This window comes from Electrophorus electricus, chromosome 7 (assembly GCF_013358815.1).
Source record: "Electrophorus electricus isolate fEleEle1 chromosome 7, fEleEle1.pri, whole genome shotgun sequence".
Classification (NCBI taxonomy): domain Eukaryota; kingdom Metazoa; phylum Chordata; class Actinopteri; order Gymnotiformes; family Gymnotidae; genus Electrophorus; species Electrophorus electricus.
In genome coordinates, this window is record NC_049541.1 from 24902672 (window position 1) to 24929218 (window position 26547).

The window sequence follows — 26547 nt, forward strand, 5'->3', positions numbered from 1 at the left end:
AATAGCCTACATGATATCCTACTGTAGCACGGATAAGCCTGAACAGGATACATAATAACGCGTTGACTTAGCGTTTCTTGGCGCAGGACGTCGCGGTCTGTGGGGTGTTGAAGGAGACACCAGGCTCAGAGAAGAAAGAGGCGCTGGACGCAACCACAACGCCATCCCTGACAACAGACTGCGGCCCCGCCGTGGGAGCGCTGGGCTGTGATGACGCCGTTTCTCCCTCACGGCTCAAGTTCAGAGTTCAGCTTTTTCAGTTTATAGGAGACAAGACAAATATCGTATATTTTGTCCGTCTCAACACTTTGCCTATACGTTCATTTATATTCATTTTCTGATTGTCTGTCAGACATTCTGGTGGCGCACCAGAAAGATATGACGATGGGGGTCGGTTTGAGGATAAGTGGTAGAGGCCGACGTGAAATCGGTGTGCTAATGTAGCCTGATTCCGGTGTCCAGGTGGCAACATTAGCCTCGGAAAACAGGCTACACATCGCGGGGGTCACTCTGGTGTGTCTGCATCTCTATACCCCCGACCCGCAGTAGCGCGGTGCCGCAGGGTGATACCCTCGATGGTGGCGTAGCCGCGGTGAAATTTCACGATGGTTTTGCTGATGTAAACGACCAAATAAACGACGGTCCTCTTTGATTTCGTGAATATAACAGGTGTCTTCTTCCCAATAAATCCAACCATTCAAATTTAGGGTTTTGCGCGTTGGCGTGGGAGCGCATATTCACCCTGGTGTCAGTCGATACAGAGCGCGCGTTCTCGGCGCGCTGGCACGGAGGGGTCAAAGCCTCTCCGGCTCCGAGGCTTAGAGGAACAGTCGCTTTTTAACATGGGCTTCGTCTCTCTTTTGACCTTCATTAGTTTGCATAAGCCGAAAGCAGTGCAAGGCAAACTTATCTGCGGAATGCTGATCAACCAACTGTATCAAAATAAATTGGCACTAGTAGACAAAAGGAGAGCGTTCATTGGTTGGAAAGAGCACAACCATCCGCTTGACAGGTGCACGATGCTCAGGACAACGATGGGGAATTCTTATACAAAATCAATCTATTATTTCAACATTCAGTTAGAAGCATGTAAAATGCTATTTAATTTAATTGTGCTGAAAAGGACCATGCCTCGTGTCTTTATACAAAAATTGATATTAAAAAACACATTTTTATACTGAGTAGATTACTGACTGTCCACGGCTTCATGCTTGCCCGTTTTTTGATTGACATTCTCTGCGTAATGTAGATGAAAAGCATTTCTTGACAGAGATGCGTTATAAAGAGCTTAGCCTATTTATATTTCTCAGCTGTAACTATTCTCACCCGAGTCTGGCAGTACTGAATAGTTGCTTATTTTCCAGACTGCAGTAAAAATGCTTCAGAAAGCGGAGGCCGGGAGAAAGAAAACAGGGAGATGTTACCATGAGCAACCGGAGCAAACGACAGCCGCTGGTAATCGTCCCAGACGCATGACGTAATTAGAGGCTTGGTTTTTCCCAGTGGCATAATTTCGGCGCGTGAAATCTTAATACTTTGCACTACAGAGGATGTGGACAATAGGAGAGCCTTCGAAATTAAAATAGGCCGTGCAGTACCAGATCCTAATAAAGCGCTAATAAAGCGTTCCTATAGTGTATAGGCTACTGGGTTTATGTCGGTGTTATTATGTGGCGCTCGAAAGTGTCTATTGACGTACTTTTTTTGTGTTAGATTAGAGTCTCACGTCATCCTGCGGCCATTGTCAGTAGCGGGAGTATAACGTGCATTCCCAAGGGAATCCTGTCGGAATCGGAGATGCTGCGTCAGGTCCTCCGGAGATTCTGAGGCCAGGATTGCGACCATCGCTGCTCCTCTCCTCTCTACCAGTGAGATCTCTGCTCTTGCCCTGGGGGTTTCTGGCCACCCTCTCCTAAGCTGTTGCTCCTGGGCGGGTTACCATTTTATCCAAAATACATGCATCTAAAACACCTCGGAAAGGTGCTTCTTTCCATTGTTGTGAAATGCATGCAGTATTTATTCTGACATGCTGTTTCCTGGTTTTCATGATTGTTTATTTCTACTGAATGGAGCTGTCTGTATTGTGTTCATGGGAGTGTCTATACATATACATTTCAGGCTGTGGCTATTCATGTTTCTCTGCTTAAATAGCTGCTGCCTGAAATGTTGGGACTCTCCTCCTGATAAATACAGATGTGATGTTATTATGTCTGTCTGCACAATGTCAATTTAATTTTCCACTAAATTAGGTCTCTGTGAATTACCAATCTCATTACAGTGTCTTCTCAGCTCACCCATAAGAAAAGTCTAAAAATAGTCAGTTAACCACCCAAAGTGTGGCCGCACAAGCTTCTTCCATAGGTTTTTCTGGAATACTCTCTCTCTCTCTCTCCCCCTGCAGAAGACTGGGCGTCATTTTGAAATGCCAAGGCAGCTCAAGCTGTGGGTTACTGAGACGGCATTTGCTGGGAGAGGCCACATAGATGGCCGGACCAAGCGGCAGCCTGACATCATGCCCCACTGACCACTGACCATCAGCAACAGCAGGGTTAGAGTTTCAGCATGACAAGGCCTCTTACATGCACAGACGGGCATATGCACGCACACACACACATGCATATATGCTCACACACATGCACCCACACGCATGCACACACACCAACCTAGAGGGGGTTTCCATGCCAACGGGTGTTAGACTAGCAGAACGGAGTGACAGGTTGACAGAAAGAGAAATCACAATTTTAAAAAAGGAATACTCTTCAAAAAGTAACAACTGTATATTGTTTCTTGCAGGAGTCAGTGATTGATTTCATTACATATCAGTTCCTTGCAAACTTTGTCCCTCTGTAATGCATGTGCTTGGCATTTTTTACCCATCTGACAGTGTATCCTGTGCTTCTATTACAGCTTGCTGGATCATCCATTTTTGATGTAGCTTCATCTTCACCCCTGAGAGAGCCTGAGGTTGTTTAACCCAATTGGGAAAAGTTTCTCACAAGTGTCCTCCTCACAACAGGCTGTATCCAGACTGTCAGACCTCAGTTCCACTGAGCCTCCAGCTCATGCAGCTTTTAGCTCGGTGCCGTGCCACATATGGGAGAGGCACCATTTCTACATGACCTGTGTTTGCATGAGAGTCCGTTCCAGTATCTGTCACGATGGCCGGCCACATCGCTCTGAAAAAAAAAAACACCCTAAGAAGTGCTGCTTTGTTGCCAGGCAACGGCAGCGTGTGGTGCGAGCGGAACCCAAGGCTCCGTGGTTTCACGGCCTGGTTACGTTTAAGAGGGCTGCGCACAATGTTTCCCACACATCCTTTGGAGGGGAAGTTATTTCAGCATGTGCATGTTGCTTTGCAGGATTTAGTGTGCTTGCGGAATTAATTCATGCTTTTGCTATTTTTATATTATTCTATTGTACTTATGTACATGTGATTTATTTTTAATTTTTAATTTTTATTTTTTTATAAATTTGCAACAATCCCAAACAATTTTTTTTTTCACTTTGTCATTATAGGGTATTGTGTGTAGAATTTTGAGGGAAAAAATAGCTTATTCCATTTTGGAATAAAGCTGTAAAATAACAAAATGTGGAAAAAGTGAAGCGCTGTGAATACTTTCTGGATGCACTGTAAATCAACCTTTGCAATGGAGGTGCTTCTGCATGTTGTCTACAGATGTTCGGTTGAAAAAGGCCTATCTGCACCAGAATAACAGCTTTTTACCTGTGTTCAGAGCACCGAGTGCTAATACTGAGGCTGCATTTATGTGGCTTCCGTGAACTTTGGCAAAGGCTGGGACACATCACACATGCTATTAATGACTTAACCATGGTATTAATGATTTTATCATGGTATTAATGGCTTAACCTAACCATGCTGTTTTTACTTTATTATTACTTAATATAACCATATAACTATTAATGAATTAACTATGCTGTGAATTACTTAAGACTTGACTCCATGCATATCCCATGACAACGGTCAGATTTCAACGCTCCCTGAACAGCCCACATCTCAAACGGATCGCTGATTTAAGGAGGAACTGATTAAATCACCGCTGTCATAAATGACCCATCTCTGTGTGACCAGGACGAGGGCTCTGTGGGTCTGGGGAACTGAGATCGGCCCATCATCAAAGAACCTGCCCAGATCAATGAGAGAAGACAGCAGTGATTATATGAGAGCAGTGCAGGGAGGACAGTCTCTACTGGGAGGACACGGGAGGACAGTCTCTACTGGGAGGATACTGGAGGACAGTCTCTACTGGGAGGACACGGGAGGACAGTCTCTACTGGGAGGACACGGGAGGACAGTCTCTACTGGGAGGACACGGGAGGACAGTCTCTACTGGGAAAACACTGGGAGGACAGTCTTTACCGGGCACTGGGAGGACAGTCTTTACTGGGCACTGGGAGGACAATCTCTACTGGGAGGACAGTCTTTACTGGGCACTGGGAGGACAGTGTCTACTGGGAAGGCACTGGAGGACAGACTCTACTGGGAGGACACTGGAGGACAATCTTTACTGGGCACTGGGAGGACACTGGAGGAGAGTCTTTACTGGGCACTGGAGGACAGTGTCTACTGGGAGGGCACTGGAGGACACTCCCTTCCTTTGATTTACCAACAGTCACTGCTGATTTTTGTTTCAAATAAGACTCAACAAAAGGGAACTGAAATTCTTACATCTGTGCATGTGATGGTCAGTCGCCACAGTTGTAGAGAAAATGTTTTTTCTAAAATGGGGAAGTAAATTAGGATAATAATTGTGCTTCCATAGTGTAATTGCTGGGAAGATTAAAGGAAGCCCTCTGCATCTCTGTCATTATCTTTCATTACGTTTTCAGCGTACGAACATTGTCTCGAACATAGTCATTTTTGATGCTCTTCAATAGTGTCTAATTCATTGCAGATAATTTGAACTGTGAATGAATATTTGTAGCCTACCAATCTGAATCAAATAATAAATTACAAGAGGCCTATGCCTGAAACCCTTAATTATTCAGCTCAAATATTTTCGGTGAGCTCTGGAACCCAGGCCAAGCCATGTGGTGTGAGGATACAGGGACAGGCACAGAGGTATTGGTAATGGCTATCTGCGATTGTTCACACACCTGTCCTGCAGCTTACTTGGTAAAATAGATGAAGCAGGGTGCCAGTCATACCAAGGTCATGGGGTCAATCCGCAGGGAACAGATGTACTGTCGTATTGATAAATATGTAAATTGCTGTGGACGGTAGTGTCTGCCAAATAATGTCAAATAAAATAAATAAATAAATAAAATGCGTGTGTGAGTGCCAGTGTGTCCTGAAATGGACACACTAAAGCCAAGCCCAGAAGTCATGCCACGCTGCCAAAGCCCCGCACAGCTGATGATGACAGATGGTGTCATCTCCGAAGCTTGACCAGGTGGCACACAAATGACAGCCTGAGGAGACAGTAGAGCTCTGTGGTGAATGTGTACTGTACACAGCTTTCTGTCGAACTCTGTCACTCCTTCTCAACACTCTTTCTCTCACAGACTCTTACACACAGACTCTTACATATATACGCTTCCTTGCTCGCGTTCTCTCACACACCCACATGTATGTTCACATGTATTTTACAGTTGTTTTATATATATATATATATATATATATATATATATATATATATATATATATATATATGTGTGTGTGTGTGTGTGTGTGTGTGTGTGTGTGTGTGTGTATGTATGTGTGTATATCACACACACACACATATATATATATATATATATATATATATATATATATATATATAATATTTAAACAGGAGACATATGAGCTTTGTTCATTAGCAGCTCACTGTTAAGGCGAATGAATGCCACCTCACCGGTACTTTCCGTCAATATGAAGAGTGACGCCACCGTTTCACTTTGTCTCAGCATTACCGTAACGTTCCGCACATTTACGGCTGAGTTAGGTCACGGTGGGCACGACTCTGCACGATGTCTGACCATCAGATGCGACGCCGTTACCTTTGTTCTTAAAATCCAGTGCTGAAAGAATTCGTTCATCGGGCAGATGTGGCTGAGACCAGTGCGCACTCTCGTTCAGCGAGCATCTCCGACACTATATCGGCAAACGGAGGGTGTGTCGCCGACGCGGCGACGTCGCTGCTCAAGGGGGCCAGTAAATTTAATAATGACGCAAGTCAGCCCACCCGGCACAAAGGCAGTAACGCGTGCTTGGTGGTATAGCGTAGATGAACGGCTGGTTTGTTTACGGCGGATCTTCCAGCCGAACTGCGTGATTTTCACGGTGCTGAACCGTATTTCCTAAGCCCTATTTCACGGAACAGGAATAAGTCGAAGAAATCGTTTTATTGCTTTTTTTCGACGAAGGATTATGCAAATTTTGCATTTGTTTCGGCATTTAAATCAGTCTATCATACAGCCTCCACGATCGAATTACCTTTTTTTCTGTGTTGATACAACCAAAGAGCCAGTTGTGCCAATTTTCAGTAGGGTAACTGCGATGAAAATAAATAAAAAAAATACAAATAAAATGTTAAATAACGATAGACTTTAAATGCAAAACACACAGGCTTTATTGTTTAAATTATAAGATGTAGAATCCATGGTCTCTGGAGCTGCCGTAAGGGTGCACTGCAACTGATGAACACCGTGATGAGCGACTGAGGAAGAGTTGCAAAGCAATGATGTCATAGTTTTAAGTAAGAGCCACGAGAGAGCATATGGTTCATACCCGCCACCAAAAGGAAGTGTTGCTTTGTAATGTGCAGGCGGCGCTGTAGCTGGCGGAAGAGGAGGTCGCCCAGCCCACTGTCTATTCGCCTGGAAGAGAGGAGCCGAAGGGAGGACGAGAACGGAGACGAAAAAGACGGCGCAGGCGACGGGAAGACGAAGCTGCTATAATGGCCGCTAAATCAGACGGGGTGCTGAAAATGAAAAAGAGCGATGTAGCATTTACGCCTTTGCAGAATTCGGATCACTCGGGATCTGTACAAGGGCTAGCTCCAGGATCGCAGCCGGATTCTGGAACCGGAGAGGCGGACTTCGCCAATGGGGAGTCGCGGTGCTGTGGTTCTAATTCGACATGCCTTCGCCTCGGTAGGGAACAGCAAAAATACACAGTTTGGGACTGTCTATGGATCCTCGCCGCAGTGGCGGTGTATTTCGCCGACGTGGGCACCGATATTTGGCTGTCTGTCGACTATTGCCTCCGCGGCGAGTACTGGTGGTTCGGGCTGACGTTGTTTTTTGTGGTGCTTGGGTCATTCTCTGTTCAGGTGTTCAGTTTTAGATGGTTCGTTCACGATTTCAGCACCGAGGACAGCTCCGCCGGCGATGCGGCGGGCTGCTCCCACATGGACGGGAAGCTGCTAAGCTGTTCCGCTTCGCATGGGGACGTCGGAGCCCACCCGTCCACGCCTCAAAGGCAGGCTTCTACGGCAAGCAAGAGCAACACCACAACGAACAGCAGCAACAGCAGTACCGCAGCCCGGACTAACAAGAAACCCTCGGCTTCATGTTCCTTCTGTATTTGGCTGTTGCAGTCCATCATTCACATTCTGCAGCTCGGGCAAATCTGGAGGTAAGCGGAGAGACGCGTGTGGCGGTCCACTCGGGCGATGCATCAGTCATAAGCTAATATGCGAACACTTCACGTTAGTCGTGTCGCATAGCTGGTTATTTAAACTTGTTGGATAACCCCTGGGTTTTGTGTGTCATGATTCGTTTTGTTCTATTGAGTTGTGTCTGATGTAAATATTGTGGTGGATGTTATCCATTTAAACCTGTTGTGTTCATACCAAGGAAGCCCCCTCAGTTGCATTCAAACCTTGCATGGAGTTTTTAAAAGCTCTCTCAGAAGTGGGACGTGCACGGCGTATGACGTTTTCACTGGCTGCCTTTGAATATGTATACAGGCTAATGCTTTCTCTATTAATTTATACTGTAAAAATACCTCCCAATAAATTCACAGAGAGTTGGAATGACAGACCACCAAATGCTATAGTGTTGGGGTGAGTCCACAGACGTCATTTCCTTCTGCTTAATCAGATCCTCTAATAATGTGTCTGAGAATCACTCTGCTATATTTCACTCAACTCCACGAGCTGTTACTGCAAGAGCTGTTTGAGGGTCTTTTAGTGGCCTGGATGGACAGGTCTTTCAGGAGTTTCCCTTACGGCACACAAGGTCGTCGGACCACCCATGGGCGCGTGCTGGGTGTTAGCAAGTCAGTACAGTCCTCTGCTAGAAGCTGCAGTCAGCACTTAGCTCCACAGTAGGAGTGGTCGGGCTCAGATGAGCCGATTCGGTTTCATGGTGTCACTCCCACCGGGGCTGGCCGGAAGCCTGAGTGAATCGGCACATTCAGGCCAGCAACGGTCTGTTTGCTGCTTGCATTTGACCCTGTGCGCTTTGCCTGGACGCTGTCCAAAATATAAACGATATCCAGCTGCTAAGTTAGAGGTGGTTCACGGAAGGCAGAAAGCTGTAGTTTTGCAGGGATTTTGCTATAGATCAGCTTCGGGAGAATACAAGACTCCATTAGAACAGCAGCGCGCCGGGTGACTGCCAGGGGCTCCGTGGGTTTAGCAGAGCTGGCCTGAACAGGGCTCTCAAACAGAACAGAATGCGACCAGATGACGGCTGTGAACTTGGGGGGACTGGCTTTTCAAGCGCAAGTTCCTTCAGCCTTGGATTCGGTCCCACTTTCGGCAATGAGTCTGCAAAGTGCTGAATTGGGGCTGACACAGTTGTGTGCTCTGGTTGGAGTCTGGAGAACTGTAGAAACAGTGCAGTCTGCACAACTGTAGAAACTAATGGCCGCTTCTTCAGCAGGTGGGGAACAATGGGTCAAACATATGCTTGCCATCTCAGAAACCCCCCCCAACAAAACCCATTACAGCAGCTATTAATAACAAACAGCTTCTTTTCACTCATTCGGTTGGAGGCTTTTGCTGCACGAAAGGCTTCTAGAAGGGAACATGTGGTGTAGGCCTGCATCAGTGACCGCCAACAGGTGACATGCTTCCATTTAATCAGTAGACTGAGACGGTGCTGATTAACACTGGTGTACGGTGACATGGCTAATCATCAGTGCAGTACTTCTGTATTATGACTGTGATTGTGAATACTGTGTCATGTCTGAACATGGTGACTTCTTAGGTTTGCCTCTAGAATAATTCAGAAGTCATGGGTTATTATACAGTGGGAATCATATGCAATGTAAATTAATGCATATGAAATTATTTTAACCTAATCTATATATATATTGTCCTTGCTTTTGTTTTAAGTGTATGAATCTGATTTTGTGAGATCTTTGTGAGATAAATATGCTATTAGTTATCATGATTATGTATACAAAAAGTTTTTAGGGGGTGAATCTGGAATCTGTTTGGTTCAATTCTGAATATAATTGTTTTTCACTTTAACATCTTCCCTTTATCACATATTTTCTTTGACCTTCACATTCATGGTCTTTATGGAGTTTTATAGAACTTCATAACACTTCATTGCTAGCCCCCTACTCCTTGTCACTGCAGGGCCATGATAAAACCTCCATAATGCAATGACATAAATATATGAACACATGTCATTGGCGCATCTTATCACAATGTTTTTATTTTTTTAATGATTTTAGTGCTTATAACCTGGCCATTTTGAATTTCATGCACAACTGTCTCTGTAGGCATGCTAGCTATTGTTATTAACTTTTTTAATGGCCAGAGATGTTATTTCACATTTCATTTCCAAGCTTGGCGGTGGGGTAGTATGAGAGTTCCTCTCTGTGGGGTCTTGGCTGATCGGTTCTCCTAACGAGCCGGACCTACATGATTGCACTGCAAATGAGCGTGTACCTAACCCCTTGGTGCTCAGCGCCACAGTGGCGACCAGGTGCCGCTTATGGATCTAAATGAAGTGTTGGGTCTTTATAGCGGCCGGTCAGAGGCCGGCATGGCAGATGTGATGACCGGCGTTATCTGCACGTGCTCTTGACGCTTCCCTAGACCTGGTCCTGGTCTGAGGCAGATGGAGCATGCCCACTGAACTTTACAGCAGTTGTGCTGCGTGTTTTGGTTGGCACGGGTTATATATAGGACCGCCGAGCGTGCTGGAATATATTGCCATTTAATCGACTGTGATCGGGCCTAAATGGAAACTTTAAGCAACAGGGGGACAGATAATAGGCGCTCGTATTATTCTGCAGTAAACGCACTGCATGTTCATATCTCTTGAACAAGAAGGCAATGAGCCCTTCATTCACACTACACGATCCAGCAAGCTCCGCCTAAATGATCATATTAAGTTACTCATGCTGATGTATGCTAATGTGAGTGGTTTTATGCGGCGTAATGTAAATATGACTGTGAGGTAGGACCAGGCTAGGGATGCTCCACCTCCACGTCACTGGGACCGCTGCCTCCTTTCTCTCTATCATGGCTAACCGCAAGCGGGATTCACCCCACATCATTATGCACACAGGCCATGTCCCTACACAGAGTGCGCTGAATACAAACAGGTCTGGTGTTCATAGCTCAGGGTCGTATTAGCAAGAAATGGTGAGGAATTGTTGGCTATGTGGAATTTAGCACGTGGTTCTCGAAGCCTCATACTTCATTCTAACAAAGAACCAGGGCCATTTTTTTCCTATTAAAAATGTCTATGTATATTCACTAAGGGGTTAAACCAAACTGAGACACAACTCCCTCCCTCCCTCTCTCTCTCTCTCTCTCTTTTTGTGGCTCTTTGGTAGAGATACAAATTGACTTGTATTGGCAATATCCTCTCTCATCTCTAGGGGCCATTGTGAAGAGAATCTTTTGTCTTGTAACGCTGTGGTTGCTCCAGTTTAGCCGAATGCCTGATTAAAGTTCTCAGTTGTGCTCTTTTGTAGGACAAGGTAGAAACAAACTACTGTGTCCTTATTGCTTTTAATAATCCCAGGAATGATGACCGTGTTTGCTAAGGCTGGAGCAATGGAAGCAGATGCACGCAGCTCAGAGAAGCCTTATTCCAGGTTAGGAATAAATGAAATATGAAATCATCCATTTCTCGTAGCTCAGATTTGTTGCCAATGTTGCAGGAATGTACGTCAAATTGCAATTGGATGGTTTATATTTGTATTTTGGTCAGCATGATGCAATAAGCACAAGCATGAAGTCGGTATTCTGTATTGGAGAAAGCGTCCAAACCCCCAGGCCCATCGGGACCCATCACTTTTCAGGCTACCACTCCTGCCGCTGATAAGTGGATTCCATTGTAGAAGTCAGGGACCCTTCTTGGCACTGGCCAACCATTGGTGCCACCTCACGGCAGTCGGAACGAGAGGCCAGTGTCCGTACCTCGTAGCCCACCAACCTCAGCAACAACCGTGGACCATATAAACTCCGCCCGTTTTTTTTGCGTGTTGTTTTTTTCCCACAGCAGACATTGTCATGGGGCGGCTTTACAGCACAGCGATTGCAGACCTTTCAAAAGGTCGTAACAGTTGTAGCCAGAAACTCTCTGTGATTAGCAACTCCTGTAGCTGTTGGCAAATGTACTAATTCACGGTGCTGTGTTTGTTTTGATGGCAGCATCTGCATTTAGGCACCACGTACTGCTGTAGTTTATTAACAATACTTATTTTTATTGACTTTGGGGTCTTGTGGTTTCGTTTGATCCATTTATTTAAATGTCTTGCTTTTTCTAGGTTGTAATGGTTAGCTTTAGTGCCTCCGGCTACACGTCCAGCCTGTAGTCCAGCATGCAGCCATGGTGAGGGGGTTTATTTTGGACTCCCAGGCCTGATGACATTGTTCTTGTAATGTTTTTGGGGGCAAGTGATTGTTGGGGGGGTATCCAAATTTGTCTCTTAATCCAAATTTACCATATATGAACACACACACACATACACACACACACACATACACACACACACAGACACACACAAACATATTCACCTACATATTCATACATGTGCATTTCTGAATTTATAGTGATTTATAGTGACATGCACAGACACAAGGACACATATACACACACACACACACACCAACGTTTCAAGGGCTTCTGCACTATTTTCACTGCCTGTCTTTTAATTAACGTCAGAAAACACAATTATGGTTGTCAAGCACTGCTTACTGAATGAACAACTGGTACCCATGATGGCAGCATGATGGCGAGATTGCTCGTCATGCCAAGTGTGCACAGGACGGCAGCTTAGCGTAACGGCAAGCATGCCCCTGATGGAAGTATGCTGCGTGTTACGTATAAGCGGGCTCCCTCCTCAAAGGAGGCATTCGCCACACTCCGAGCTTTAAGCAGCGTTACCTAGAGAAAACCTGCCACGCACAGGGTGGTGGTGCCCGCCTGCTCCCACTCCTTACTCCACTCAGCAGCTGATTACCCAGCCTTTTGGGAGTTTAAGGCAGGTGTGCTGGGGCAAGGTGACCCCTGGAATGTGCAGTGCACAGGGGCTGGAAGAAGCCACCATTAAACGCTCTTCCCTTCCTCCCTAGACCGCAGTTGGCCCTGGTGCCTCGTGCCGATGTGATCTCAGAATGAAGGCAAAGCGGGTCTGGGTTCCAGTCCCGGGTTTTGTTGGGCCACTGGGTTTGGATCCCAACTGTCCTCTGCTGCGCTTCACTGCCACTTCCCTTGAAGCTCTTTTTTAGTACTCTGAAGCCTGCTTGCCTGTTGCAGAGTCGCAAAACCAACTCTTGCTGTGTCCAGCACAGTCTTTCTTGCAGACTATGTTTTACCATCAGCAATAATCAAGTAGGGATCGTACATCTTCTAATGGCCTGTCTGCTTTTCTCGCACGGCCTGGTCCATATCTTATGTGTTCAGGTGGAAACCATGCTGCAATGTCCTTTAACCCACTTCCACCTGTGTTGCATTGGTGATGAGTTAACCAGATAAGAGTTAAATGAAGTGTGTGTGCGTTGAAACTGTTCAGGATTTGCTCGGCATCTTCTGGTCACTCTTTGCCTGGCAACCTCTGCTCCACTGGGAAAGGTCCTGGGAATTCTCACATCGGGTTTTTATATTGATCTTCATTTCATCTCTGCATTTGAAGGAGTTACTCCATACTTGAGATCTTATACTAGGCCATTATGCTTTAATAGTTATTGGCAGATGCATAACATTTAATTTCATTTACCGCTTTCCCCAGTCATGTTAATGTATGAGACAGAGTATAATGTGGTTGACTTCAAAACAAATCATTAGCCACAAATTGTTGCCACATGCTGCCTAAAACTATGGCAGGACACTGTCTTAAATATACATCATATGCCAGACTACATGACAGTGTGATTCCCCACTTAGGACTGAATAAACATGCTCTTTGTCCAGACTGCTGGCCCATAGTGTACGTTTGGCCACTGGAATGCCAGGAGAAAGCACCTTAATGTTTTCTATCCCAGAGAAACTGAGCTTGATCTCTTTAGGAAGACACTCTACATCGGAACTGGGCGCTCCGCGAGGTGGAGGCTGGCTTCCTCCAACTATAATGAAGGGACAAATAAGGCCCAGCTGGGGCACTTCCCCTGGGATCCTAATGGTGGCTACTCCATGACAGAAGAAGAATCGGAGAGGGGGTGCACCCCACCCCCACGCGCCTGCAGCTGTTTGAGGATCCACCCGCCGTTTTCTATGACCGGGCCCCCTCCCTTGAAAGAACTCTCGCTGCGGCCCGCTCCGGGCGACTGGCTCTGGGAATGGCTTCCTTATGCCATTGCGAACAAATGCAAACGAGGAGTGCACCTGTGGAGGCCACCTGTAGCCTGGGGCAGGCAGGGTTTCCGAGGTGGGGTAAGGGATCGTGTTCAATATCTCTGGGCACAACCTCTCGCCACGTCCAGCATTCGCAGCGTTCAAGCTCCTGGTCCCGTGCGCCTCCTCAGGCCGTGGTCAGAGACGTCCACCCCTGTGGCACCAGCTGCCTCCCCCTTCAGAAGCAGGCCACAGAGGGAGCAGAGGGAGCTCCCAGGGTGCGGCTCTGCTCCCCCTTAGATGTTCCACCCTGTGAGAAACCTGGGTGCAATAATAAATGTACACACAGAATAACAAAAAAGAAAGAAATGTTTGGCTTACTTTTCCTCCCAGAGTAAGAGTGAATGTTTACATGTATCGGACACTCCTGTCCAAAGCGAAATACAGTAGTGTTTTGTTGTCTCTGTGAAATAAATCCTTATGCTTGCGCATTAGGTCTGAGTCCGAGGATACGATTAAACTACAACCCTAGCAAAGAGAATTTTTGGTTTTGAACACAGATGGAATACAATTACAAATACAGCTATGGAATAATGCCCTAAATAAGATTATTGATCAAAATTTCAGAAAGTATAGTACACGGGAATCAAAACTGTGCCTATCAAACTCTATTAGGAAACATTAAGCTAACATGAGATTGGACCCTTCCAGCTCTGTCAGCGGTTCAGGTCTAATGGTATGGCCACGTAGAGAAACTATCCTCTTGGAAATATTGCACAAGCTGTTATTCTTTTTTTATACTACATCTTCCTGAGAGCGTCTCAATAAACAGGTGGCAATATTTATTACGCACACACCATTTATGAACATTTGTCACACAACTTGCCTCTAATCTTGCACAATATAAACAACTACTACAAAGAAAGACATCCATAACCATCATCATTACCGACAGCACTTATGCAAATGTTCATTGCTAACTGCTTTGAAATGATCATAATACCAGAATCCAGTACATTTTTCAGTTGCTTGGTGCATTGCTGCAATTTCAGTATTCCCTGAGAGAACGTGCAGTGATGGTAGTCTGGCATGACTGTGGGGTTCAGAGGCAGTCCCCCTCCTGTGTGGATGAAAGAGAGGCTGGGGGCAGAGAGCTACTGGCTGGAGGGGGCGGGATTTCCAGTTGCCCCCCCCCCCCTTTTTTTTTTTTGGTACATCTGAGCGCTTCAAAATGAAGCAGAAAATACAGAGACCCTCACTCTGTAAAACCTTTTTTGTCATGCATCAGAGTTATAGGGCACAGGTGCGTGCATGCAGAGGGCAAAAAGGAATGGTTAAAAGAGAACAAGGAGAAAAGGGAACGATGGGAGAAAGAGACAGACAGAGTGGGGAGGAAGCGAAAAAGCAGGTTGCTGTGGCATGGTGGTCTATAGGTTTGGGAGCTCCTCTTTCTCCATTTAAGGTCCCTGACGTTTCCAGCAGTGCGTCCCTGAAATGGCCCCAAGGTGCCGGATCTAGAGGATCAGGCCAGGAGAGGATGCCTCTTTCCGGAGGAGCCCATTTGGCCTCCTCGCGGACGGCTGCAGCCCGCAGCGGCCACGCCGGACCGGGGGGCGGGCATCCGTGCCAGGACCTGAATGCCATTTTTCCGTAACCTGCCCACGTTAGCAAGCTGTAGCTTTGGCTAACTCGCCGAACCTCTCAGACCCCTTACAGGCTATAAGGCAAACAGCTGCACTTCAGGAAAGCCGCATTTATAGAAATATACAAACTTTTTTTAAACAGATGGTGAATGTCCCCGTAGGTTGCTGGCTCTGTATAAGAAAGTGGGAACCTCTTACACTGCATTACCACCGAGGCATGAAGGGCTGTCAGTTGATCAGAGCTTCCATTCGGGTAGCGACCATCGCAGAGCTGGTGTCTGTTCAGCGTGGATGATTCATCGTTGAGTACTAAATTACCCAGAAAGGCTCTTTCCAGCCCAAGTACTGGTGTTCCTGTACATTGCTCCACATTTAGCCCATGTTCTCTAATCAAATTGATTCCTTCTTGAGTTTGGTTCACCCTAGAGAGTTTATTATTGTGGTGAACTTATGGAACTCCAGGAACCCCTCTGCTTTAAAATTAGCGAGATGGAAAAGAAACAGGCAGATCGTATTACTAATTAAGTCTGGGTGTGTCCTGTTACTAATGGTTATGGTTGGCTTCCGTTTTGCCACTCAATTAATAACAAAGCGATTTCCCCCAGAAACTCAACTATCCCAAGTGAATCTAGTGTAAGGGTAACTGTATGTTGTTCGTGCAGGTGTTTCACAATGAAACACCCCATAATCAAAGGAGACATTGAAGCTCTCCAGTGCTAAACGTAAACTTTGGTGAACATTTTTCCACTCTTATGAGGATTTCAGACATGTCAGTTTCCATAGCAATAGGCGCTGACGTCGGTGACTGTTGTTCTGAAGATAAGAATGTTCTCTGCTATTAAGGACATATTTGTTCTTTCATTATGACCAGGTGAAATATATCATTCTGCTGATGGTGTGGTTTCTGTGTGTCAGGCCTTGTGCTTGTGCATTAGAATGCGTTACGCTTACACGTCGTGCGTGCGTGTGCTCTAGGGCCGGGGAGGATGTTGTAGCTGGTGGGGCCGCAGTCTCGGTGAGACATCATCGCTGTCACGACAAGACCTTCCTTGCTCACTTTCAACACGTCGTTGCCAGGGAGAAAGAGAGAGGAACAAATGACTTCAAATTAGAGAGAGTGAGGATGAGCCGACTCCCAAAATCCCTCCGAAAACAACAAAAAGCTTATGTTTGTAGGGGTCATGCACGCACGCGCTCACTCATTCAAAATATATTCGGCACACTCGTGTTCCCTCTGGAGACGGGGAAAGGACATGATAGTGCAACGCTGAAATTGCTGACCGGATGCAACTTGGTGATTCACAGAGAGACGTGCAAGGCCTGCTGCGTCTGCGAAATCAAATAATCCAACTCTGTAGTGAGCATTCCTCGTTTCGAATGAGCGCATTTGTGTCAACTTACTCTAATGAGTTCAAGCAAGCATCCTCCGCACTGCCTTCGGTTCATTCTGAGTTCCTTTCCCACGCGTTTTCATTTGTGTTCATTCGCTTAAACGAAGCAAAGGCTCCTTGTTCTGAGTGTGCGCTGGAGTGGGGAAGGGGGGTTAGGGGGTGTATACATTTCCTGTGTACTTGTGTATGTTAGTAGAAATGGTTTTCGTGAATGCTTCGACTGTTTTATTGTGGAAGTTTAATTCTGACCTTCTTGAAGAAGGCCACAAACAAAAAGTAGTTATTAGGCACCAAAGAACCAAAGCTGATCGCGGCTGTTTCCCTGCGCTCTGCATACAAGGGCCGCGGCGTCTGTTCGCAACAGTGCCGCTTCGCGAGATGACTGCGAATTAAGAGTTGGAGTGACAAATCCCCATTTTCGCTTTTTAATGTGGCGGGAACCTGTTAGTGGAGCCCTTGATGAGGCGTAAAAGCAGGGAGGCATTTTGAGGATGCGGAGCCGAGGGAACGAGCAAGCAGACCTCCCAGCATGCCTGAGTGACACGAGTTATTCACACCATATATATTTCCACTTCTGAGGAATTGGCTGTGTTTTGATTCACTATTGATATGTGTCAGCTACAGCGGATGCTTTTGCTGTTATCCCAGTTGTTGTGCGTGTGTGTGTGTGTGTGTGTGTGTGTGTGTGTGTGTGTGTGTGTGTGTGTGAAGAAGTCTCAGCAGACCTGCCTTGAAGGCGCCTTTGTGTGAACAAGTAAAGGTTTCACAGATTTCAGATCCATATCTGGCTTGAGAAAGTAAAGTTTGACTCGTCAGTCTCAAAGACATGTTGGCCTCCATTTGTGGGCCAGAGAGAGCATGTTGGGTAGACACAATGAAGCAGAGAGAAAGAAAAACAGAGAGAGAGAGAGAGAGAAGTTGAGCAAGAGGCCTGCTCTTCACTGTAATAAAAAAACAAACAAACCACAGGCTTGCTGTAAAGGAGTTGCAAAAGCCGTAGTTATCTTCTGCTCGTCCTTCTACCACATCCACACCCATCACTATGGTCCACGACAGACGCTCAGGTCATGAGAGGTTTAATATTTAGTTCAATCAGACTCAGCCGATTAGGGACAGAACTGAACTACACAGGCCCCCAGACCTCCAGATTGGTGACGCTGTTTTATCAGAATGCCTCTTCCTTGTTAGCGTTTCCCAAGTTCTGACGTGGGCTGCACGTTTGAAGGCAGCTGTTCTGCAAATGTACCTCCCCACTAATCGCTCTCACAGGTCGCGGGGCGCACGCACGGCGGCCCAGGGCAACCCCAGCTGCCCTGTTTCCTCCTGCCGTGTCCGTGTGGTCTGCCACCTCGCCGCAGAGCGAACCAGGGCGGCGACAAAGTGCCCTCAGCCCGCGGGCCCGTGCTGGGGCATGGTGGCACCACTCTTTCAGAGCCGCAATCTCCAAATATTCAGTTCACAACGGAACTTAATTTCGCGCTCCATTAGGCTCCCGTGCGCCAAAAATGGAAGGAGGCCCGCCGACAATGGCGGTGCCCCCTGCAAAACCGGATCTCAGTGCCAGACGTTCCGCAGCAGGGAAACACTGACCAGCAAGTGAGAGACGCGTTCCATCCTTCCCCTCACGCAGGCCAGGAGATGCAGAGCTCAGTTCCATCCCCCCTAACGTTTCATGGGAATTCAGACTTCGCACTGTCACCTGTGAGTCAGTAACTGTTTGCGATTTGTGAAATTATAAAAGGGCCTTCTTGGAGCTTTTTTTTTTTTTTTTAATTTATTGGCAACGTAGTTGTCCAATGTGCAGCTTCCCACGCAATTCAGTATGTCTGTTTACAATTTTTTGCCAGTGCTATTTGAATGCCATGAATGAAATTACTACCTAATGTATCCCATTGTCAGCAGATGAAATGTCTCTTTGAATATTACCTAATTTTGTCAGCTACTGGTCTGAAAAGACTGAGCTCACGTCATGTTTACGAGGTTTGAAGGAATGTAAACTCGTTACGTGCTAGCAGGTTCTTCCTTGCTTTCATCTGACTCTGTTTACTGAAAAAGCCACTAATCAAATATTTATCTTTTTGTGGCGTATCACTGAGGACACCAGACAGATGTTGCCAGACGTTACATCATCAACATCATCATCATCATCATCATCATCACCATCCATACCTTGATCAATACACGGCACGGCATGCCTCCCGTCGGACTGCGTTAGACATGCCCGCAGACGGAGCAAGCCGGGCGTCTGGGAGTTAGTCTCAGGAAGAGATAGGATGTTTCTGGAAGAGTGTTTCTGGGAAGGCCATGAGTGAGTGAAGCACTGGAAAGTTTGCACATGTTTGTCGTAGGTGTTTGTTTGTAGAAACGAGAGGGATGGGGCAAAGCTTGTGTTTGCAGCATTAGGGTCACCAAACTGACCCTGATGGCCCTTTTCTTTCTGTTAACCTTTTTAAAGTAGTGCCTTGGACAATTAATATTTCCAATGTTAAGTCACAAGGTTGTTGTCCGAGACAAGAATATTGTTTCCGATTATATAATAACCAACAATTACAGAATTATTACATTTCTTTATAAACAGTTCAATATCAGCACACAGTAACAAAAATGCAGCAGACCTGGTTTTGCACCTGAAGGGCAGGGCTTCCCAAAAGCATTGTAAAACAAAGACCACGTGGTAGAGCGAGTATCACACTGAACACTCTTTTATTTAAGACGTTGTTAACACTGTACTGGTTTTGGGAAATTCTGATTGGTAGTGTGCTAGACTTTCAGATCAAGTTTTGAAGCTGTTAATCCCCAGTAGACACTGGATGTGTAACACACATCCTATAAGAGTGGCACAATGTATTCTGAGAGCTTTGTATATCTGCACTTTGGGCACTTTGGTAGAAGAAAAAGGATATTTCGACACTTCAGGACACTTCATTAAGAGCCGTGCGTGTACACTTGTAGCAGTGTGTGGGCATATTCTGAATTTTGCCTGAATTTTAACTGGGTCCCCACCTACCTGGTTGGTATTAACTTCCTGCTCCACCTGTAGAAACGTGGAGCTGAACATGTGGCTTCTAGCAGTGCTTTTGCAACAGAGCCATGTTTTACAAAACCGGCTGTGTGGATAGCAAAAAACTAAATAAAAGGGAGGGCTTGCACTGTTTTTTTTAATTAACTTTATTATTGTGCGGGTAAAAAATCTTAAACAGGATCACAGAGTTCACATACATGCGTCATGCTTGGACACGTCTGCGTGACCCCGAGTTGAGATGTGACCTGGCATTTGCAATAACTGAAGTCTCACTGAAAACATATGTGTAACTCTGGTCAGAATCGACTACAAATGATTCAATAGCACTGGAAGAATTTTAAAAGGCAAATAAGGCTTCGTTAGCTATATTGGTAATACTAGAGTCAATAAGATGATAAGTTGGGATAGTTCATTCAAAATTGTTAAATATGGCATCAATCGTTCAATCATTGCTATGGTGGGTAAAAAAAAAAAATCAGACCTTTTCAATAAATGATGGTTCAGTTTATAACAATGTCAATTACATTTCCTGAAAAAATGTGATGTTTTTATTATTGCATCTGGATTAGAAGATAAAGTAGGTGAACGTCAGACAGATTTAGAAAGAGGAACTCAGAATGCCACTGTCAAAGCAACTGTTTGAGCCAACCAGTACCAGAATATTCCTGCCAGCATGTGAGGATTTGTTTGTTTTGTTTCCTAATAGATTTCTTGATCTTTTTCAACAGCGCTTTTGATATTTCGCACATTGAGATCAAGGAAACACGATACGAAAGTTTCACCAGAACACCAAGCAAGAAGCTTAGCTGAACGTAACAGCTTTATTCCATTTTAGGATGGGGAATTAAGTTCCTTTTGAACGAGAAATGACAACAAAGAACGCCAAATATTTAAAACTTTTCAAAAGTGCTTTGCTAATCTGAAAACTAATATAATCAGGATAATACCTTCGTTAGGAAATACAAATTCTCTGGACAGTTCATCCTTTTAAGTGTACATCTTTCAACATGACCGCGTTTGAAGTTCTGCTATTTTAACTTTTCAAAGCAGTGGATACTTCAACGCCGCAAAAAGTAATTGTGCCTGTGACAGCGGTTCAATATACCATTGAGCTCGAGAACTAGTAAAACTGGCTTGGTTCTTTCTTACTTTGATACTGATAATTGGGCAAAAGTAATCATAATTTTAAGCTTTAATAACTGAGATCAATCTGAGAAAAAATGAGAATCTCTCTACTACGGCTCATCAAATAATTCCAGGGCCATTTTTTTTTTCCAACCAAGATTAAATCTGTTTTCAGGCTAGAAATCGATGTGAATCAGATGTGTGCATGAAGGGACACTTTCCAGGAATTAATAATAATTTCAGTAGAAATTACTTTTTTAACTGTACATAGTGAAATTGTCCCTGCATTACAGTTTTCATTTGTTTACACGTAAACATAATGACGCTAACTTGCTGGAATTGGCATCGTGTTTCCTCTCGTCTCGTCCAGTCAGTCCCGTTCAATAAATAAAAATAACACGAATTGCAAAAAGACGCATGAGCCTGTGTTATTTACAAATCGAGCCATTTTAGGACGAAATGAAATAAATCGGTCCACCATTGATAGCTATGAGCGCCTGTGATCTCACCTCATCTCACAGATCCTCGCCCTGAGCTGACTGACAGCTATTCAAACGCATTGCAGCCCACATCCCAAGATGACCTTGTATCTAGTGATTTTTAAAAAATGTTTTATTTATTTATTCATCGCTGGCACGTCCGGCATTCCAAGGACCTATCATCCGTACAGCCTGTTCGGCATTCCATTGAAAAGATCAGACTGCAGGAAAGATAGTGGATGATGGCTGTGTAGCGATATGATGAATGAATACGGGTGTTATGATTCTTGCCTCCGTCTTCAGTTACGTGGTATCTTCAACTCAGTATGAATTCAGATGTTAGGGTTCCATGGTTGAGAATGCATGGTTTGTTATTCTTGAGCCAGAGTGGCTGGCAACGTGGGTTCATCTATTTATCATACGAGAAAGCAACTTTGCTCAGTATCTTTGGGGTCTAGTATTCAGCCCTCGATTCGACCTGCTGTACACTGACAAGTTTGAACGCATGCTGCGTTCAATATCACATGTAATAAGACACATGTTGATGTCATTTCATGTCCCTGCTAATTAAGTGTATATATAAAAACATGTTCGTGTAATAAATATTGACATTTGACAAAATGAATAATTCACATATCATGTGTGTGTGTGTGTGGTTTATAGTGCATCTCTTATTCCCTGGTATATCTCATGGGTTTTTGCACTCTTAGTTTTAGAATTATAGCTAAGCTTGGTGGTGTGTGTTGTGTGTTTTATGGAGTTGTTGGGTGTTGTTTGAGAAAATCATCGTGTGTTGTACGTCTTGGGTTGTTGTGGGTAGTGTTAGGTATTTTGGGGGCGTTGCTGGGTGTTGCTGGGCATAACGCTGATGGAGAGTATTAAAGGCAGGGAGTGCTCTGGAGGGGAGCACGGTAGGGGGGATGCACCCGACTGCTTCCACAGGCTGTACGTAATTTTCAAAGCCAGCCATGTGTGCATGTTCTCCCTGCCGGCTTTCCGTGAGAGTCGAACCACACTTCTCTCAGATAGCCATCCCTTTTTAATTGGAGCAGCTACGTGGAACAGACTGTTTTGAGGGAAAAAAAGGAAAAAATTCTTTGACAGAGCGTGCCAATCGAAAGACCTTTAAATCACCACACTGGCACAAAACTGACTGGAATTATACAAGGTCAAGGCTTGAAATCTCTCCACTGCAACAAATCAAGCAAGAACCGACATCATCATTCTAGCTATGACTCACTACGCAAATAATACCACTTCTGTAGCGATATTTTGTGAATATATTTGTAGGTTTGTGTGTGTGTGTGTGTGTGTGTGTGTGTGTGTGTGTGTGTGTGTGTGTGTGTGTGTGTGTGAGAGAGAGAGAGAGAGAGAGAGAGAGAGAGACAGACAGACAGACAGAAAGAGACTTCCTTACAATCCCAGATGACAGAAAGGATTCTTGCAGGTTAGGGTGATGCTTCATGCTGATGTGCTTGAACATATAGTGGGATTTCTGCTGTAAATAGTAGCTAAAACCCAGGCAGTCATACCTCATGAGCACCAGAGCACTGTGTGTGTGTGTGTGTGTGTGTGTGTGTGTGTGTGTGTGTGTGTGTGTGTGTGTGTGTGTGTGTGTGTGTGTGTGTGTGTGTGTGTGTGTGTGTGTGTGTGCGCGTGTAACCATGGGCTAGTGCAGACTGTCAGATATATCTTCCTCCCCTCTTCTCTTCCTCCCCTTCATCCCTCTCTCTCCCTCTCTGTGTCTGTCCCTAGTTGGCTAAAGTGAATGTCAGAGTCCACTCAGAGGACAGCAGCACCATGGTAACAGTACACTTTCATAGTGTCACACTGCAGAATGCCACAGTGTTGGCACCACCCTTTGGCATGATGGACTGACGTGTCCGGCCGCAGTGCCCTGGCCGGCCAAGGTGCCACTGACCAATCCGTTCCATCATCTGCACACCTGACACCCTGAGACTTAAAATGCTCGTCTCACCTCTGACACCCTGAGACTTAGATGCTCGTCTCTGACATCCCAAGACTTAAATGCTCATCTCATCTCTGACACCCTGAGACTTGCACACTGATCTCATGCACTAGTCTTCGATTTAGCCCATTTCTCGTGTGATTTCAGCTTGTACTAAGCACCGTGACTAACTGCTATCATCCCTAATCTCTTAATTATAGGATATTATATGAAGACACTTTTAAATATGGGCTTTTGGAAGTCAAATCAACTGATTGAATTAAGTGAGGGCCGCCTGCATGGTATAATTGAAAAGAACCAAGATGTTTTAATATTATTATGTATTCAGTATATATTTAATACAATTTTCATTACATTGGGACAGTTCTTTTCATTTCACTGACATCTTTAAATCGCAATGAAGCAATTACATTTCCAAACAATCATGTTGCTAAATTCAGAATCTATTGGCTCCATTTTGTTTTTTGTTTTTATTGCATTTGAACCGTGGCTGTCTGCCGCACCCTCTCCCTTTGGCTTGAAACATATGTGCCCGTCGTGCCCGGTAAACGGCAGAAAGACGGCGGCGCCGTGGATTTAGCGCAGGGTGATAACCGTTTTATTTACGAGGCCGTACGCTATTGACCTTCTTCCTCTCCGCGGCGTTTAGCGCGTAGCTTAAGGGCCTGCCATAACTGTTGAATAACAAGGTCCGATTGATTTGGAATGGGTCGGCTCCTCTTGGTGGCAGGATAGTGTCGTTCATCACTGCGCTGCCCGCCCAGGGCCGTCTCTCCGGGGCCGTGCGGAGATCCAGGCTATCAATCCCAGCTCCGGTCCAGTGCAGCACCAGGGATTCAGCTATAACTTAGGACCCCTAAAGACCCTTATATGTACTAAGACAAAAGCCATAATAATAAATGAACAGGCTTATCATCAGAATGCAAATGAGGCTAATGAAAGCTAGTAGGAGCCAGTTAGTATTATGCAAATTAACTCACGCTAACGTTCACTTATATCTGTATTTTTGGGGGGAAGGTTTGTGGCGGACATTTGAACTGATTTTTTCCTGATGACCTTGTCCGATACCAAAGTCATTCAGACGTGGAGCGGAGTTTCTCCAGCCCACCTTATCACACCTTCACTCACGGCCATCTGAGTGGTCAATCGGTATTGTTACACATCAAAGTACATCATGGATACATCCTTGTATCGTAAAACAGGATTTTAAAAAAACTCAGCACTCAATTCTCAGTTAAAAGCCTCACCATATATAAAAATAAATTTGATGAATCCTTCATGAACACTGTGTGATTTTGAACAAAATTATTTACATGTGCGGAAGACTGACTCTCATTATGGAGGTTTGGGTAGACTTTCAGTATGTGTGTTCCTTGCATGTAGCTTTCTCGGAGAAATGACAGCCTAATGACAGCAGCCTTCGTCTTTTAATGTTCATCGCCGCTTTAATTTGATGGGGCGTCTGCATGCTCCCATACGGTATATTGATCGTCAGCAAAGGGGGCAGCACACCCTTAAGTGGAGGTCCATTTTCTTTTCTCCGTGACAGCGTTGGGACCGACTGCTCCTCCTGCTCCATAACCGACTCTAGGAAGCACTGCCTCGGGGGGGCATGACTCTTGCTGCTTTTGCAGTGGATGTTCGCGACTGGCTCCGCCTGTCAGCCGCGCATTTCTCGCTCATCCAACCTGCCTCTCAAAATCCATAAAAGCAAAGTCTTGTTCTGACCGGCTCATTCGCGGGTCGAGTGATCTCAACCGTGACAATAAATAAATAACTAAAAAACTCGTGGAACAGCATTCTACTCGATAGCTGCGCCTCTTTTGTTGGTTTTCACAGATGGTGGGTGTTGGTCATAATTCTGTGCAATTTCAAATCCTATTCCTGTTCACGATCTCTTGACAGCCCCCTTTCATTGGTGACGTTAAACCACCATACAGGTATGCGAACTGTTATTCAAAGAGAGCAGCAATTGTAAATGTTACATACGGTTTAATATTGCGTCCCTGCACTGTATCGAATCTCCGATGACAGAACCTGAAATTATTTCAGGTAGGACACATTTTGTTACTCAACTCATAATTTGCAAAAGATGTGAACATACACACACACACAAACTGTGCTAAAGAAAATATATGCTCACTCTTTGTATAGTTATACAGAAATACATGACATACTCTGTGCGCTCTCAATGTCTCTATAGAATCTGTAGTCCACACGCCTCCCTCTGGTGTTTTATAAATAAATAATGCACCTGTGCCTCTCATGTGACTGCACTTGAAGGTTCATTTTCAGGTCAGGGGGTGGAGCCTGCCGCCTGCCTGCTGTCCGTTCCCCTGGTTCCCGTGAAACCCCCCCCATCGGCGCATGTCGCAGCACACAGCCTCTTCCAACACGTTTGGGAGGTTATTCACAAAGCAAAACTCACACTTTTGCACGCATTGGTGAACTTTCTTGCATGTGCTGGAAGTATATTTTTGCTTTCGGGCGGTTCCGAGCAAGTGTAGAAATGAGGCACTCGACCCGCTCGGATGGACGAGTAGGAGTAGAGCACTTAACAGAAGTCAGGACACATGCCCCTCATCCCTCACTCGCAAACCCCCTACAGGACAAACCTCTCCACTCTGTATCCTGCTAATAAGATTTTTCATTGGGCAAGATTAAAAAGTATTCACAGGCATGCGGCGAACCTGTGTACGGAATTACAAGTGCGGCTTTGTACGGTCAGCACGAGGCTCGTCATTAGTATGTACTAAAGCAGGCCGCGGTCACACTAATGGGTGCCGGCATCTGTCATCATCAACAATAACGCTTTCTGATCACTCTGCACTTTCATTCAGATAGCATGTGTAGAAATGCCTAAATGACAGCACCCATCACACTCAGGCAGGCATTCTTAACGATTATATGTGCCTGGTTAGCCGGGAGCGAACGCGGTTTGTGAGCGTGTCATAGCGCAATGCTGTTGCATCAGTCTTACTCTTCTTAAATGCCACTTCAGCACTTTCAGGTAGACAGCTCAAGCTGTGGAGATGCAGGCACTATTACATATAACTCGTCTGTCATTAAAGGAGGTCCTGTAGCTCACATGGTGGTACAGGTAGAACGTAGTGCCAGTAACACCAAGGTCATACTGATAAGTTGCTGTGGATAAGAGAGTTGACCAAATGCTGTAAATATAAGGCCAGATTAGATCTGAGTCTGTCACAAAAGCGTGTGGACTATC

At 45.3% G+C, this 26547-nt stretch overlaps 1 protein-coding gene and 1 long non-coding RNA gene across 3 annotated transcripts in view; both read left to right on the plus strand.

Annotated features, from left to right (window-relative positions):
• The first annotated feature begins 306 nt into the window (after nt 1-306).
• LOC118241729 lies at nt 307-3446 on the plus strand. Of its 2 annotated transcripts, XR_004776331.1 has the most exons (4): nt 307-1455; nt 1714-1868; nt 2402-2548; nt 2908-3446. It is a non-coding gene; the product is annotated as an uncharacterized LOC118241729 (long non-coding RNA). The 2 variants fall into 2 exon arrangements; XR_004776330.1 differs by having other exon boundaries at nt 307-1868.
• A 2775-nt stretch (nt 3447-6221) lies between these two features.
• The window catches only part of xkr4 (XK related 4), a 34729-nt gene continuing 14403 nt past the window's right edge, over nt 6222-26547 (plus strand). Inside the window, exon 1 of the mRNA XM_027001239.2 lies at nt 6222-7579. Within this exon, the coding sequence (XP_026857040.2) occupies nt 6900-7579 (680 nt within the window). The 5' untranslated portion in view covers nt 6222-6899. The remainder of the gene's footprint in view (nt 7580-26547) is intronic.